General features: G+C 35.4%; 2 protein-coding genes and 1 long non-coding RNA gene across 4 annotated transcripts in view; 1 reads left to right on the top strand and 2 right to left on the bottom strand.

Annotated features, from left to right (window-relative positions):
• Positions 1 to 526: 526 nt before the first annotated feature.
• Positions 527 to 1,052, bottom strand: LOC110827632 (uncharacterized). Its single transcript, XR_002542428.2, has 2 exons — positions 936 to 1,052; positions 527 to 845 (listed from the first exon to the last, which is right to left on the bottom strand). It is a non-coding gene; the product is annotated as an uncharacterized LOC110827632 (long non-coding RNA).
• On the top strand, positions 953 to 6,205 carry Rpn7 (regulatory particle non-ATPase 7). Its single transcript, XM_022059463.2, has 7 exons — positions 953 to 1,201; positions 1,947 to 2,152; positions 2,517 to 2,662; positions 3,115 to 3,334; positions 4,417 to 4,525; positions 4,920 to 5,088; positions 5,949 to 6,205. The coding sequence occupies exons 1-7, from the start codon at positions 1,057 to 1,059 to the stop codon at positions 6,121 to 6,123; spliced, it is 1,170 nt and encodes a 389-aa protein (XP_021915155.1). The 5' UTR covers positions 953 to 1,056; the 3' UTR covers positions 6,124 to 6,205.
• A 360-nt stretch (positions 6,206 to 6,565) lies between these two features.
• The window catches only part of LOC110827620 (uncharacterized), a 73,564-nt gene continuing 62,477 nt past the window's right edge, over positions 6,566 to 17,652 (bottom strand). Inside the window, exons 1-2 of one of the 2 annotated variants that reach the window (XM_022059458.2) lie at positions 14,698 to 14,829; positions 6,566 to 11,672 (exon numbers count right to left, since the gene is read on the bottom strand). In XM_022059458.2, the coding sequence (XP_021915150.1) occupies positions 7,707 to 11,669 (3,963 nt within the window). In that variant the 5' untranslated portion in view covers positions 11,670 to 11,672; positions 14,698 to 14,829 and the 3' untranslated portion in view covers positions 6,566 to 7,706. Of the gene's footprint in view, positions 11,673 to 14,697; positions 14,830 to 17,652 lie in introns of those variants that run through there. The other variant, XM_022059460.2, reaches the window with a different exon arrangement.

Genomic DNA, 17,652 nt, shown 5'->3' on the forward strand with positions numbered 1-17,652 from the left:
GTATTAATGTGATAGAGGAGGTTTTGGCAAATATAACCTCTTCAATAACAAAGCAACATTTATTTACAGCAATAAAATTGTTTGAAGCATAAAATTTGGATAGTCATTAGTAGTATTATCACTGATGTTTCTCTTGAGGGATAACTTATTAAAACGACATACACTGTTAGAAATTGTATGTTATTGAATTTGTATTATGATGTAAATAGATTAAAAATAAATAAAATATATACAAAGCAAAAAAAATTGTAATGAACTTATTATTTTAAGGTGTATTTCTCTTCCTATCTCTATTATCTTCTCACGTTGGTAATAAAGAAGATGTAAATGCTAGTATAGAAGCCTGAGCAGATTTAGTTTCATTGTTAAGCTTCCAAATGTAGGTCAGTTCTGTATATTCACCCTTTTGCCTAGCAAATGCTTAAAGTAATTGTGAATCTTACTTGAATCGAAATTTACATATTTTTAAATTATCCTCCACTGTCAGCAGATGTATCATCAGTGCAGAATTATTTTTCAGCATAGCTAAGTCAAAAAGTGTATTTATGAAATTCTTAGGTTATGATTACAATGTCTTTTGATTTTACACTGAAGAAGTTGTTTACTGTACTTTCCTTAATTCATGTCTGTGAATAGTCCAATTCTGGGCACCACAATGTGAAGACATGAGCAGTGGAGATCAAAGATCTACATTTTTCACTTTGGCATTAGATGAATGTTGTCATGGTTCACGTTTTCATATCGTGAACAGGTTGGATCCTCGTTACCGACTCAGCTACCATTGCCGCTACCACAATTCTCAATTCATTATTTCGCACTCATTCATAGGTGGCTTGAGTAACAATCTGCAAACGAATAGTCACAGTAGTTTCAGTATCTTTGCATATTCGTGCATACAATAGGTACATTTCTTTGTTGAAGACAGTTAGTATTACCTATGGTAGGGATTTTCTTGAGGTGAAATTGCTAGGTCTGTCGTGACAAGACATTGTGGAAGGTATCTGTTGTGGAGAAATATTGGCCTATAAAGATTTATAGGCGTTTAATTCAAGAAACATGCCTCTTGAGAACCTAGAGGATGAAGGTCTTGAGAAGAATCCAAATCTGAAATTGGCATTATGGAAGTTTCTGTTAAGTTTACCTGACCACAGTGGAGACAAGAAGCTTCAGTCTAAACTTCTGGAAGCAATCGTCGGAGAAAGTAAGTCATTCATTATAAAAGACAAAGTGTGTGTATATGTATAATGTACGTACACACATCCGGATCGTAGAATACACTAGTGAGATGTTAGAATGTAGAGTGATTCATCTTGTTCTCGTACTGTTAAGCTTGCCACATATTGGACCCAGCCTAGACTAGCCCAGCACAGCACATCACATGATTTTAAACAGGGTATTGCATTTTGTACACAGTGTAGGAACAAGACATAGGTTAGGCTGTGTCAAGTTGCAACAGGACCACACTTTCCTGTGCAATTTGGGCAAGAATTTTGAAAAGCTGTGGAACCTGTCATTAGGTTGTTATGCATTGCATTCCTTTTCCTTGATGTCTGATACTGTTAGCTGGTGTGCCTCATCAAACTGACCTGTGTTGAAAAATGTCTACCTTCTGTGATATTATGCCATGTAGTCTGGTAGAAGAATACTTCTGCCAGTAAACATCTACCAGACTACATGTAAGCATAATATCATGTATATTTTATGATTCAGATTTTTTTTTAGTAAATTTAGCAGTAGTCTGTACCTTGACTAAAACCTGTACTTGGACTGTGTTCGGTATGTGGACCATAGACGAAGGGAACTGGACATGTTTCTCTGCTAGCCTGGACTGGTCTAGGCCAGTTTTGGTCTGTATTGTGGTTGGTTTAATATTCCAGATATATTTCACTTGTTTGTATACTTGTATGTATGAGCAAAATAGCAAACCCTTTACTTTTATTTATAAGATATGGCACCATTTTATGAAGAAGTTTGTCGGGACTCGGACTGGAAAGTTGACCAAACCCTACTTGCCAAAATGAAAAGTGCTAATGAAGAAAAATTGAAAGAACTGGAGGAAACAATTGAAGATGCTGAGAAGAATCTGAGTGAAATGGAAGTTAGAGAAGCAAATTTAAAGAAGTCTGAATATCTGTGTCGGATTGGAGATAAGGTATTGTTTTATATTTTGAATTCTCGTACACTTTCTCTGTACAGTCTTCTAGATTGTGGCTTACAAACTGTGATACATACTTTGCCATTTATTAGTATGAGGAGTATTAAAGAAATCTGTACTACCTTGCTGACTAAACTGTTTCAGTGCTAGATTGTCATTAAATACCCCATCAGATGAACAATAGGAGCTTTCTGTTACTAAATACCACATAAGCAACACTAGTAAACATTCTGTTTCAGAGGTGCTGTGCCTGGGCATTATTTTTACTCAATCTTTGGTGAAGAAAATTTGCAGTGAAATGGACTGTGATTTTATAATGGAGTTATATTTTATTCTTTAAAATTACAGTGTTCTGTTTCAGGAAGGAGCACTGTCTGCTTTCAGAAAGACATATGATAAAACAGTCTCACTGGGTCACAGGTTGGATATTGTCTTTCATCTTATTCGTATTGGTCTTTTCTATTTAGATCATGACCTAATAACAAGAAATATTGAAAAAGCAAAGAGGTAAGGATTAAGAATGTGGCTTATATTTAGTTGTAATTTCTTAGGATAATTTTTTTAATAGAATCTGCTTTCACAAATATGAATTAGAACACTGTCAGCATTCATATCTTTTTAGTTTTTTAGCACCTTGAAACACATGATAAAGCTTATTTAGACTAAGAATGTAGGTTGATACACATTTTTGGTGGCACTTATAATCGTGGACAATGAAATTGATGAGACATTGTGTAATCCTCTGTGAATCGTTTGCATTGCTCAATAGAATTTGCCACTTAATTCTGTAGTATCTGAATGTTGTAATACACGTTATTTGAATGTTTGGTATGTAGTAATAATTTTCCATGGATGTGTGTTCAATCTGGAATTTAAATAGTCTAGAGCATACAGTTTTTTGTTTAACATTCCATTGTGAATTTACCATCACCAGTTTATACTTTTTGTAAATGTTGCAGTCTTATAGAGGAAGGTGGTGATTGGGACCGTAGGAATAGATTGAAGGTCTACCAAGGAACTTACTGCATTGTTGTTCGTGACTTCAAAGCAGCTGCAAATTTCTTTCTTGATACTATTTCCACATTCACATCATATGAACTGATGGACTATGAGACTTTTGTTCGGTACACAGTGTACATCAGCATGATATCTTTACCTCGAAATGAGCTTCGGGACAAGGTAACATGGATTATTATTTTTTGTTGTAACAAAATAACGTAGTATACATTAGTAATCGGAAGAAATGTTATAATATTTCCGTATTAACTTGCATATTGATCACATCCAGTTTTACTATGCAGATGCAATTTTTTTTATGTGTAAAAGGGAATTTTTGATAGTGTTCATAAAGTTACAAATTAATGTATTTTCTTCAAATTATGCTGATTTGACTGCTATCTTATTATGTGATTTATGTACTTCTGTCATTTTTGTTTTAAAATTGTGTCCCTTTTGCTTTTTACTTTAATTTAAGTGGCAGGTATGTATTACCTGTTGTAACACTAAGAAAGTGTGTGATATATCAAAATAGTCACTATTTCTGATAAACTAAGGCAGTACTTAAAAGCGTATTTCAAATACTGAAGGCATAAAATTTATTTTAATTAAACATTGGAATGGGAATAATACTACTTAATTCCAGATGATTTAAGAAAACATGAATAAAGTTATATATAAGAAATAACTCATGTCAAATGCATTTGACCGTAATAGAGGCTCTAAACATATCAAAACCTAGGTCAGCCCTCTCCCATATTGACTCATGGACAGTTCATGGAAATTTCATGGCAGTTCGTTAAAAAAGCTAGGCAAACAGGTTTACATATTACTCAATTATTTTATTTAACAGATTTGTTGATTTGTCAATCATATTAACTGTTCACTTAAAATTACATATAATTTTGTGGTAACAGTTCTTTTTTCATAATGCAAGTGATACAGTATTACAAAAATGTATGTGTGCGGCACATGAGCAAGCTGCAGACTTTTAACCCCTGGAAAATTATTTCGTTCTGAGCTGCATTTATCCTATTTAGAATATGTGACATTGTCTGGGATGAGATATAAACTATATGAGACCAATATTGGTATTTTTATGTCCTGTTATTTGCAGTGGGACATTCCCCTTGTGTGACTTTAATTTTCTATTTTGTGCATGTGTAATTAATTACATTTGCCATGTCTTGCTTCGTTTGTGCATGTTTTAGTTTACAATTGCTCCATAATCTATGAAGAAATGTCTGTATTATTTTTTATTTCAGATAATAAAAGGATCTGAAATTTTGGAAGTTCTTCACACAAATCAAGATGTAAAAAATTATTTGTTCTCCCTGTATAACTGCCAGTATGCCGACTTCTTTAAGTATCTAGGTATGAATATTAATTTTGAATAAACATGAAAAACAAATTCTTAATGCTGGAGTATGCAACTTTTTATAATCAAATAATTTCATAATAATTCCAGTTGCAAACAATTATCTAGTTAGTAGGATTTGAGATTTTCAGGGCCCTGATGATGGATGCAGAAAGGACCTAAGATGCTGATAAATGTCTACTGGACTACATGGTGCTACAACGCAGAAGACTGCCATCTTCTAATTAGTTGTTTCATCAGGACTAATTTTCTTCTCTTCTCTTGCTTTTGTTTCAAGCCAATTCTGTGTGTATGTTTCAAAAGCTAATTTTAAATGAGAACACTTCAGAGGGCCTAATCAGTAAATGCAGAGGAGTAATAAGTGATCCTTTTGATTTCATCCTGTTTTAGCATATGTAGAAGGACTATTGAGGCGTGATTATTTCATCTACCCCCATTATCGGTACTATGTACGTGAAATGAGAATCATGGCTTACACACAACTTCTTGAATCTTATCGGAGCCTTACTCTGGAATACATGGCTGATGCATTTGGTGTTACTCCTGAGTACATTGACCAGTAAGTCATTTGATATAAGACTTTGACAAAAATCGGTATTTTTAAAAATGGTACGCATGACTTGCTATGAAGTTATCCATAAAACAGTGAGGTGTAACTTATTAAATGTTGAAGATTTCTGTCTTCTGGGTTGTTGCGCTGTGTAGTATGGTAGATGTTAACCATACTACACAGCGCAACAACCCAGAAGACAGAAATCTTCATACTCATCGCTGTGAGAACCTCAAATCTTACTTATTAAATGTTACAGTAACATAGATTTTGGTTTTAAGAAATATTCCTATAGAAACAGAAGGTATGAGAAAGTCTTAATTTTTTATGTACCTGTGTAATACAATATATTTAATATTGTGAATGTGTGTTGAAATTTTCTGTTTTTAACATGATGGAATTCTGGAATTTACTAACGCAATCTAATGATGAAGAAATATTGCTAAATTGACAGTTACTTCTACAAAGAAGTTGTTTGTTAGGGGAAGTGTAAGATTAAAAGAAAGTGCCTTGTATGTACTTACCATTGTTTTGGAGGAACATATTGTGTCCATCTTCTACCCTGAAGGTAGAGGTGGTATTCCTTTGAAATTCTTGTAACCACATGCAAGACTACATGTTACAACCCAGTTTTCCACAGTCCACATTTTTACTGATGTGAAAACATCAAATCTGGCATGTTACAAGGCACTTTTTCTTGGAGTATTAATAATTGCATGTTAATTATAATTTATAGATTTGCTAGTATGTTATTCTAGATCATATAGATTTTCTGTTTCCTGATGTAAATAAGGATAACATTTTTCTCGTAGAATAAACAGGAACTATAGTAGTTGAATTGATTTCACTGATGGCTATTTTCTGTTTAGGGAACTATCACGTTACATAGCGGCAGGCCGATTACACTGTAAGGTGGACAAAGTTGGAGGTATTGTTGAAACAAATCGACCAGATTCAAAGAACTGGCAGTATCAAGCTACAATCAAGCAAGGAGACATTCTTCTGAATCGTGTACAGAAGCTTTCCAGAGTAATCAACATTTAGAGACAAGTGTGTGGCAAAGAAGTTTGATTACGATTATATAATACTAACCTTCTAAGGACATATTAATAAAGTTTTGCCTGAATTCTTGTTATTTTGATATTTCTAAATTGAACTATTGCATTTATTTTAAATGCCTAACTCCTTATTACCTGACACTGCTTAAAATTAAAATACCGATATTTATTATGACCATTAATTTTTTCATAGTGGAATGTATTTTACTTTCATTTGAAGAAATTATAAGACTACAGTACTATAAAACTTCATTTCTATACCCTCAGGGAAATCAATAAAAATTACAATAATTTAGTTTGTTACTCTCCATTATTCATTTTCTTCAGGTGTTAGATGAGTTTTAATGCATTGCATTGTCAGGTGAAATGCATATTGAAGAGAGGAAAAATGGTATGCAGTTTCTATAGTTGACTTATATTATCCTTGGGAATTTCCAAATTGTCATTTATTTGCAGGTTTCTTAATATACAATCAGATCTGGCTTTTATAACTTGGGATTTTCAATCATGTACCAGTAATGTCTCCATGAAGTTGGCTTTTTAATGGCAGTACTTCAAGTATAAAGTGTCACCTTTCCATTTTACTCTGAAGTATCCATTCTTCAAAGTGCAGATAATGTACTTGATACTCTATGACCATGAACATTCTTCCTCCACTGGACCTGAATTCTTCAAAGTAATTTGTTGTAATACATTGCACACCATAAATTTGATTAATGAACTTTGATCTTATACATAATCTCTGAATTGTACCTATACTTAATTACTTTAGATTCTACCTCAATTTCTTCAATTTTTTTATATCAGTATCATGAAGCTACCCTGAAGAGAAAAAAAAAGTTCATAAAGTCTATTTATTTTTCTTAAAAGATGTCTTTAAAACAAGGCCCCTGCTTTAAATCTATAGTTGATTTTATGGTGATAAGAATTGATGGTATCAACTTGACTTTGTATAATTATTCTAATGTTTAACAAGGATGAAAATGTTTATTCAACATACAGTCATTCCATTTCATTTATCAAACTATTGCAATCGTCACACCTTGGAAATAACAATAATGTGAACAAAGCTTATAAATTTAACAGTCACATTTTTCAAATTTAATTTCTTTGTCCTTTTATGAAGTAGAGGGTGGTCAGTTTTTTATCTCCTTCAGATAAGAACCATTTGCGCATGCATTTGCAAATACTTATATGAAAGAAACAAAGTCAGTAAAATATTAATTTAAAAGATTTACAGTTCCATATTCCATAAAAGAAACTAAACAGTGCCCATTCAGAATAACTTTGTATTACATTGACACAGTTTCAGTTGTTTTTGTTTCTCGCGTCTTTCATTTGGAGATATTTCTTGATGTCTAGTAATATAAACATGTCCTGTTGAGTTGCATATGTAACATCACATTTTAATTCTCAAAATTCCATCCATCACAAACCATAGATTGTGTGTAATTTAGATTCTTACTAATGAAGTGTTGGGATCAGTCAATGAGAGATCTAACTAAAAACAAAGAGTGGGCATTGGTAATAGACATTAGTAATTTTACTTGCAGTCGTATTACTGAAAACTTACATTTTAGTTTTTACGTTTCCCACTTTCACATTTCTCCCTCGTTTAAGAATGGTAATATAATAGTTTTTGAAAATGACGGGTATAGTTTCTTCACTCAAGAAGTTCAGGCTTGGTTTTGAACTTGCAAAGGGATTTTTTGCAGGTGACATAATTATCTCAAGTGAATCAACTATACTTTGTATTCGTTGAAGATCAAGTGGCATCTCTTTCTCTGTATATTCAGTAACAATTACGGGAATGTCTGGTTCTTTCAACATTGCCTCGATGGTTGGAGACCAAGTATCTTTCCCCTCAAAATCTGATAATCTGTGAAGTCCAGCATTGAAAGCAGAAATAAGATCAGGTTTCTTATAATTTTTAGACTTTAAAAAATCATGGTACAGTCCTTTCCAGAAATCATAAACCACCTTTCTACCAGCTATGTGACATTTTCTGCACATCTTACTTTTATCTACTATCTGAAAGAATGCATTGTCTGAATTTAGTTCTGGTCCGACAAAAACTATTTTTAGAATTCTGAGACTAGGTATTAAATGGAGCAGTAGTAATTCCCACTTTCTTAGATTATCAATTTCAAAATGCATTTCTGCGCCTACTAAATGGATGGTAAGAAACTTAATTTCTTCAAGAGAGAAATTGGCATTTTGGAGAGAAAATAGGACAGTCAGGGGGCATGTTCCTGTATCAGTGAGGGCAACCAAGTCCAACTTATTCATTAATAATGATTTGTTTGAAACACCGGCTGTGCTTAACATGAATGTTCTTATGTCACCAGTCAGAGGAGCATAATGCTGCAACACCCTTTTTGGTATTGATGGTTGTATCATTCCATGATGAAACTGGCATAAAATAAAATCACGATAAACTTGAAACTCTTTGCACCAGATGTCATGATCACTCTTTAAGTGACTAGGTTTACAGTAACTTACATGATGGCACTTATGACAAGAAGTTAGCTTTTGAATATCAAACTCATAGCAAGTGTGGCATACTTGAGGAAAATATATCATCTCTTTCTCCCAAGAATCTAAATTCCGTCCTAGTTCCTGTGCACATTTATTAACATAATAAATTCTGTAGTAACGGTATTCATCTGGCAAAATTCCCACAGCCTTTTGAAATAAATTTGTCATTCTCTCATGTTTACATATGTCTGAAATAACCTTGCACAAATCTCTGTGCTGAGGCCAGTGCAGTCTCTGGTGCTCTTTCGAACAGTAAGATATCATTTTACAGTTTCTGCATCTCTTCAAACCGTAGCTCTGTCCTAATATTTTGCACACATGACACACATAAGGTAAAAACACTTCTCTCTGAACTAATTTGTATTCCATTTCTTCTTCCTCATCTGCAGTTGTAATGAAGTTGGTAGATTCTGGTGCTAGCAGGGAGTCTTTGACATCAGGGATGAAAGTCATTTCAGATGTTTCTCTTCTGGCCAAATGTATCAGGTGCTGTTTGCTTAATGCGGTGGACACATTTTTATTATCATGTGTTGAATTGTTTGATGTATTTACATTTGGCCTTAGAAGAATGTCTTCAGATTTGGAGTTTTCAGTTTTATCCTCGTGCAGTATTCTAGAATCCGTCTTAGATTCTAGTTTTTCCTCTTTGTGGCCACAAAATTCAGAGTCTTCATACTCCTGTCCCTTTAAGTCTCTCTCATTTTGTTGTTGTGCTGTCTTATTTCTTCTGTTACCCCTGTGTTTCTTCATTTTCTGCTGTTTTTGGTCATTTATTCCTGCTTTATTATTTTCATTTGCCGGTAAGTCAGTATTGCTATTTTGTATATTTTCATTCTGAGGACCTACATGTTCATTGTTTGTCAAATCCTGTGTGATATATTCTGTAGAACACATTTGCTTCAGTTTTTCACTTGATTGTGGGTTCATGTCAATTTGGATTTGTTTATTTTTTACTTGTCTTCTTTTCCCTTTACATACTTTATTGTAACTTTCTTCAGAATCAAGTATTGTAGTGTTATTTTTCTCTTCTGCATTTATATTTCTTAATTCCTCATCTGCATCATTATTTACACTATTTGAATTCTTTTGTGATTTCTGTGCATCCACTGTTTTATTTTCATGTGTAATTGCCTTACATTCTTCTTTATTTTTGGACAAGCAGTTACTTTCATGAACGATACTTGTATATTCTCCTTTATTCTCCTGTGGCTCCTCATTTGAATTCAGTGTTTTATCACTGGATTTTGACTTCGTTTTACTCCTCGACTTTTTAGTGACTTTTGTTAAGTTGTTTCTAAGGACATCATCTTTCTCAGTTTCCAGTTTCATATCAGAATTTTGATCACCATTCTTCTCAGCACTCATCTCTTTGGAAGATGCAGCCAGCTTGGATATTCCAGTTGGAGTCTCTTTTGAAATGTTTAATGAAGTATTGTCAGTTTCATACATATCTTGTGTTTTGTGAGTTGAATCATGCTTTCTTCCGATTATTTTATTAACTTCTGGTATATCTTGTGTACTATGCAATTTAATGCTGGCAGGACGTTCCTTCTGGGTTTCTGTTTGTTTCATTGATGCATCTGGACCTTTAAATGGTCCCCGCATGCTGTTCAGTGGTTTGGATGAAGCAGATGGACTTATTTTTGAAACTGGTGCATCTAGTAAAGTGTGTTGTTTGGCTTTCTTGCCTTTCTTAGCCTGAACACAGACCTGCACCTTTACAGCGGTATTTTTCTCTTTCAAAACAAACAACGCTTCCTTTTCTGTCATATTTGTTGTAACAGGGACTTTATCTGCCTCAGCATTGGTAACTGATGTAAGTACTGGATCTTTACCTGATTCTGCAACTTTAGCTCTTTTACTATTAACACTTGGTTTTTGTGCTGTATTAGTGCTGACATCAACCTCTGCTCTATTTGTGCTACTCTGAACTGGAGATTCTTTACTTGACTCTGCAGAACCAACTGCGTGAAAGCGGCTACTTGAATTATGCGTTGGGCATTCTGAACAGATACACGTTGCTTGCAATGTATCAGTGCTGACATTGGAGTCACCTGTGTTTTCATTGCCTTGCGTTGCCTTCATTGCTGAAAGCACTTCAACGTCCTTACCTAGTTCTCCACCTGTAGCTACTTCACTAACAGAACCATTTGACTCTTTTGAAATCCCCTGAAAAGTAGGTGATGACTGTACTGTGTTGGAACTGTTGTCATCCTTTTCTGTGCTTGCAGTCAAGTCAATATTTATTCCCACGCTGTGATGTACATCTGAACTGATCTGTACTTCAACAGTGTAATTTATGGGAGAAATAGTGTCACGATTTTTATCAGCATTTGTTAAGCCAGTAACTTGTGAACTGGACTGTTTCTCTGTCGCTGTAGGTGGATCACCGTTGTTATCACCATTATTAAGTGTAGTGCTTGAATCCAGATTTGTTTGTGTTGGATATTCCGTAAAAGCCACTATTTCTTTTTCCTGATCTATACAGTGGGGTGATGCTTTTACATTTGGCTCAGATTCTGCAGATGTATTTAACGTGCCGGTGATTTCCGTCTCGGTTGTAACTGACGACAAAGATTTTTCTCGAGGCAATATTATATTTGCTCCTGTACTGGCAGAGATTTTGTCTCCATTCATATGTTGTTCATCTGAATCATGCTGAATAGGGCACTGATCTGTAACAGACGATGGTTTGTATTTTTCATTCCTCTGTAACAAATCATGCATTTCTGTTGAATCCATATGCAGAGGATTATTCTGTGTCTGTGACCTTGTTATTGTCGTTAAATTTGACAGTGTCACTTCACTCGCACACTGAGAGTTGATTGATGTTTCATCCCCAGTATTTTGGCTTGTGATCGTACTGGGTTCCACAATTACTTTATCAGAGCATTTTTTGGCCGGTGATGTCACAACTTGCAGGTTTACAACATTATCTTGTATATATGATGTTGATTCTTGAATTTTTGTAGAAGTCTTCTTTTGCTTATCCATTGCCTATAACAATATAATTATCAATTTATTACATGTATTGTTTTATACGAGCCACAAAAAACATTATAAAATATATTATAATAATACAAAACCAAGAATTTTGATTACGTATTACTGAAGTGTATTGTAAGATATGCAAAATTATTTTCAGTAACGAGAAATGATACTGAGCCATTCCAATCGACTTCAGATCAACTTATTTTCCTAACATTCATTTTAATATTATCTTACCAGTTATTTAATGGGTTTTGTATCAGTTTTCAGAGTTTGTTATGTAACATTATCAGTTTCCGTGCCTACTTATTCCCTAATTTCTAACTGTTGATTGTTTCCTATAGCTTAATCAGTTGTTTTGAAAGTTGATGGAAGATAGCAGTTTTTAGGCCACTCCTGAATTTATTATTATCTGAATATTATTATAAGCTTCATCTTGTGTCGTACATAATTCAAACAACGAAGTCCTCCACATTTCCTGTTCTTTAAATAGTTGTTTCAGCTTTCCGTTTTCTCAAACTTCCCACTGCAAAATTAACACGTGCTTCAAATTTTGAACTTGTTTTACTGTAATTAGTGTAGAAGATGACAAAGTTAAGAGGTATCAGTAAGCGGCTAATTGTATTGCCAGATACTGCTGGCAGCTGGATGATGACAAACTGTTTTTTTTTTTTTTTTTTTAAATCTTTCTGTCTCGTAATTGTGTTTGGCATAGTACACTGTTTTGCAAATTATGTCAGTTCAGAGAAGTGTAATGCCTTAATGATATACTCCATATTCCCATGACAGAAATAAAGATATTGGATTTGTATATTGTATGGAAGAAAATATTGATAGACAATGTATTCCAACATTTCATTGACAGTCTGGTTATCACAAAGAAAACCTTTATTCTGGACAGCCGATTCTAGAGAGATTTAAGGTTCTCACGGTGGCGGTGGTGATGACGATGATGATGATGTCTGCTGGGTCATATGTCTGGTGGACCAGTAGGTAGTTAGCAAAGTTCTTTTGTCTTGGGATTTTGGAGACTTCTTGGGTGACTTATACTAAGATGGACCTTATTGAAATAGAATTGGGAGGATGTCGATCAGATTACTCTGGCTTAGGATAGGGACTGGTATCAGGGTCTTGTTAATATGTTAAAGATTCTTCAGGTTCCATAAAAGGTGGGGAATTCGACTGAATTTATATCAATTTCTGAACAGGGACTCTGCATAGTTATTTAGTAAATTTGTTACTGAGAAAACGGCTTATTTAATGTCAGGTAACAGACTGATAATTCAGTTGATGCGTATTTCCATTGCCAGTGACAGGCATTTGGTTGCTTGAACGTATGATCACAGGAACTGCAAGATTTCCAACACAAGTCCGTTCGCCCGACTCCCGCCCCTTAGTTAAAGTGAGCCCGGATTTGAGAGAAGGACCAATCATTGGCGGCAGCAAGTCTATAAAAAGGTGCACCGTACATCTTGGCAACATTCGATGTCTGGTGGTTGGATTAATTCTATTGTAGTCATGCATAGGGTAAACACGAAAATAGAATCCTAGTCCTTTATGTAAGGTACAAGACCGACATAGTTTGCTTCACATTGCTATGTTCCTCCAAATTAAATTGTCTTTATCTACGGAACGTTGGGTTCATATTATTCAGTGTAGAAATTAAACTTCTGGTAATCTCGAAACCCAAAAAACCGCGAGGACTGCCCTGTTAGATAAGTTATCCTTATTCTTAAGCACCCAGCCAACTAAATAGTTTGAGGCTTTCGCTCGCAGCGTGCTTAACAACTCTGACAACCCCTGGCTGGCTGGAGCTGGCTAACGATGTACTTTATCTCATTTGTTTTGTTGTGCCAACGTGGTAAACATGAACGCTTCGCACTTGTTAACGATTCAGCAGAATAATTATTTGAATGCACCTCGTCTGGCGTTACGTAACTTCATAAGAAGACACGGCGTCGAAGACGAGGAATAACCAAATAACGTAGCTACTTACAGCGATGGGACATCCCGTAATGTCATAAGTCATCACTGTTGATGTTTTGACAGCCACATGTAGTAATTCCTTCGACCATAATAATGAAATTAAGCTATTTCCAGATTATAAAGCTTGCGTCTTGTAAACTAATTTCTCCTCAATAGCAGGACTGTCGATCGAACATGGCAGTTGAATAGTCAGCTCTGTTATTTCGTGTTTGGAAAGTCTTCAATATTTTTTTTTGTCAATAAGGTCGCCTACCCTGACCAATTTGCTATTAAATTCACCTTGTAATTCAGTTTTCTATAAATTGATAAACTGGAATTTTAGTCCAGGAATCACAATGGAAATGCTCACATTGAGAACCAAATCAGACTGCAGGATCATATCTAAATGGGACTACCAGAAACGGTGCTAAAGAGAGGATTGGATAGAACTGGGCCAGGAGAATGTCATCTGATGGACTCTTGTGTTTTATATTTGCTGTATATTATTTCATATGTGAGAGGCCAGATCAGCTGACACATTCCAACCTCGGTTCTCAATTCACCTTTAACCCTGCACTTAGACGAATTCAAATTGAGGACCTTGTTGTTTTCTTTCTTTTATGACTGCTCATTGAATAACAAATTATGGTTGCATTTTGTATTTCATTTGTTTAAGTTCGAGAAAGACGTGGTCACTGTGTCAGATGGAATAAATCCGCAATATTTACATGCAATTCGTAATATATTGTCAGGATAATCGGCATTGAAGTATTAAACTCCGATATTCGTATCACCATGACGTATTCTAGTTACTGCTCTTCGTTCTAAAGTAGCTTGAAACTTATTTGCTCATTAAACAGTAATTATTACGTCTCGTAAACGAACCGTTGTGCTAATGCATATTTCAGTCGTAGGCAAAAGATGCTGGCTGACCGTTGGTTATTTAACCGCGGTGGGCATGACAATTTTGCACCAGTAATAGCGAAATAAGAGTAAGTGTTTTAATTACAGTGAAATAAATAAATAAATAAATATATTTAAAAGAATTCTAGATCGCTTAGCTCCTTACCTGTTGACACCAATAACAAACAGATCCTTTTGTAGTCAGAACACTTCCAATACGAATTGGGGTTTGCTCAACTGATCACAGAACAGGACTAACATAAAAGCGACATGTTCCTGTCTTGAATGATGTCCTAGGGAATTTATGCGACGCATGCGCACATATATGTTCCTTTGGGTCATGTACACTAGGCCTATTTAATTCTTTCCGAATGTAGCAAGTGATACTGACAAAATCTATTTATTCTCAAATAATGTTGGACATTTGCCTAGTAGTACAGACTCATATGAGTACAGTTCTCAGGACTCTACCAATATCCTAATTTTAATTAAGCCATTGCACCCTACGAGTTTTTACACATGTTACAAATGTAAAGGTTCATTAAATAAAACACAAGTACAGAATCACATGTCTGCTTAGGTTCGTGTTCTTCAAGGATTATTTTTATAACTATTACTGGAATCTGTGGTTGTTGATTAAAACATAGCAACCGTTTGCCTTTTAGTTGTATGGAGATTGACCGTGTATCGGTTATTAGGATAAGTCTTCAGGAAGTGAGGTTAATTTCATGATTTTTTTGTCCTCTATGTCTTTCGAAATTATGCGTCGTGTAGTCTTGTAGAAATTTACAGACGTTTCAGAGGTACATACTGCCTCCACCTTCGCCCTGATTATGGAGGAAGCAAACACCTCTGAAACGACTCTAAATTTCTACCAACATGGTACAACATCCCATAAGACAGTCATCTTCATACTCACCGCCGTGAGAACGTAAATTCTCACCGAAAATATTAGTGTTTACATAAGGAACGAAAGCAAATGGATAATATTTGCACGAGGAGCGAAACATGTCGTTTTTTTTGTAAAAATTGTTTTTCCTTTAGCTATTGTAACATACATATAGGCCTAGCGGAAGACCTCGGAGCAACAGTGGGCTAACCCACGAAGTTGTAAAATCCAGAATAATAATAAAAGAAACGCAATCTCACTCACTGTCACTGTCCATTTTTGTTTTGGGGTGGGCTAAGCCACATGTGGTTTGTTATCTGTACATTTGTGTCTTTCAGGGCCTTGCGAAGTGAAATTAGAGAAACAATGTGTAACTTTATCTCCGTTTTAATAACGTTTACTGCTGCTTCCAAATCTTCAGTTATTGTTAGAGGATCTGGGTCCAGAATTTTTCTGTCTGGAGGTTTTTGAACAAAACGTCGTATTTATGCTGGTGTGGAGGATAGTTGTTTGCGATTCCGCTGTTATGAATGAGAGTTGTTATCATATGCCTAATATTAAGCTTTATTTCTACTGGATGTGGCTGGTATTTCTTTTTGTAGTTCTTAATCTATCGTCAGATCTGAACAGAATTCCAGAGGGTCGATGGATGCAGTTAGTGATTTAGTGGGCCCTAGTGTTTGTGTTACGCGAGACCACTTGAAGGACACCAGATGTCTGTATAAATAACCTGTTTAAAATTGCTTACGATTGAATGTACACAATATGACCTGAGGGGCTTTATCTCATGATCTTCGAGTTCTGACCAGCCGAACGATCATCAGCTTGTCAATAAGGGCAGTGCCTATGAAGTGAGGTAGCTATCCAACGGGATGGGTTCTTCTTGGACACTGCCCATTGTCCACTTACACACTTACTTCCGTACTCTGTGGCTCTGAGGTCCTTGAAGGACCCTGGCCACCAAACACGTGAGAGGTTTCTTAAGCTATTTAGACGTTTCGTAGGACTCGCTGGAAGAGTAATCATCCCATCTCAAGACCTGTACCTACTCAGGACCGAGAGGGATTTAACCCTCAGTGCCAGTGACCGATCATGGCCCACGCCCCAGACCGCGGTCTCTGTGACCGGCTCCATTGTCCATTGCCAATATCACGATTTAAAACAAATGTTAGTTACGTTCAGGAGTCTTGTCTTGTCTTCGTTTTTAAGCAAGGGAATTCTACTCCAATGAACCTGTTAGACAAAGCTGGTATTCAAGAAGATACTTCTTTTTTATATACATTTTTACAGTTCACAATGTCAAAGAAACCGCAGGACGCTAGAACAAACGCTTTATTAGCTAATTAGTTAACAGTTACTTATGTAATAAACAAGACGAAGGTAATGGAAATGGAAGTCGAGCCCGTCCCTCTGTTAAATCTCTGAACAAAAAGCTTTGTGAATAATATTATTTAAAAATTCAGTCCGTACCGCAAAGAAAACACAACTCTACGCCATTATAAAGATCAAATGGTTAATGCTGTTTATGGAAATAATCGCTGTTTACACTAGGAATCATACAAAATGGACGTTGACGCAGGTGGGACCACTGAGCTTTAAAGTGTTAAAGGCAAGGTTGTCTGATACTTAACTAAACACCACCCTTGTTTCCGTATGGGAAAGTGGAGGCATAGCTCCACTCATTGCTAACCTCGACACTAGATCCGGCATATAAATATTGATAATTTCGACATGTTGAAGAAACTGCTGATAAACATTTTATGCATCGTTTATTATTGATGATAAAGGTTAAGATGTTCGTTGAATTTCTCTGTAGAGCAAATTTGTTATGTGATTTAGAGCTGGTATTGGTGTACGGTTGTAGCACACGAAAACTAAGACAATTATGCTATCAGAACACAAAAAAATATAGATTAATGGTACTAATGCAACATGCACAGGACACTCTATGAAAACTTACCGTTCACTTGTAGATACACAAGACGCAGCTGCGAACTCATTATAAGCCCCAGTTACTAAACGGTTGGTTTCTTTTATAAACTTTGCTATGCTATTGGATTGGATTTAAACAATCTATCTATATTAATAGCGTGGCGTAGGAAGGGTTTGCAGGCTTTAGTGTCCTTTCGATATGTCCACGGCAAGGTGGTCTGAGACGCTGATTTAAGTACGATTTCGTTCGGAAAATATTGTAGGTGTGCCCAGCCATTTGTAATTTTTCTTACTGTTGAA

This window comes from Zootermopsis nevadensis, unplaced genomic scaffold (assembly GCF_977971745.1).
Source record: "Zootermopsis nevadensis isolate Lab colony 2312 unplaced genomic scaffold, Znev_1.0 Znev_ptg000025l, whole genome shotgun sequence".
Lineage (NCBI taxonomy): Eukaryota > Metazoa > Arthropoda > Insecta > Blattodea > Termopsidae > Zootermopsis > Zootermopsis nevadensis.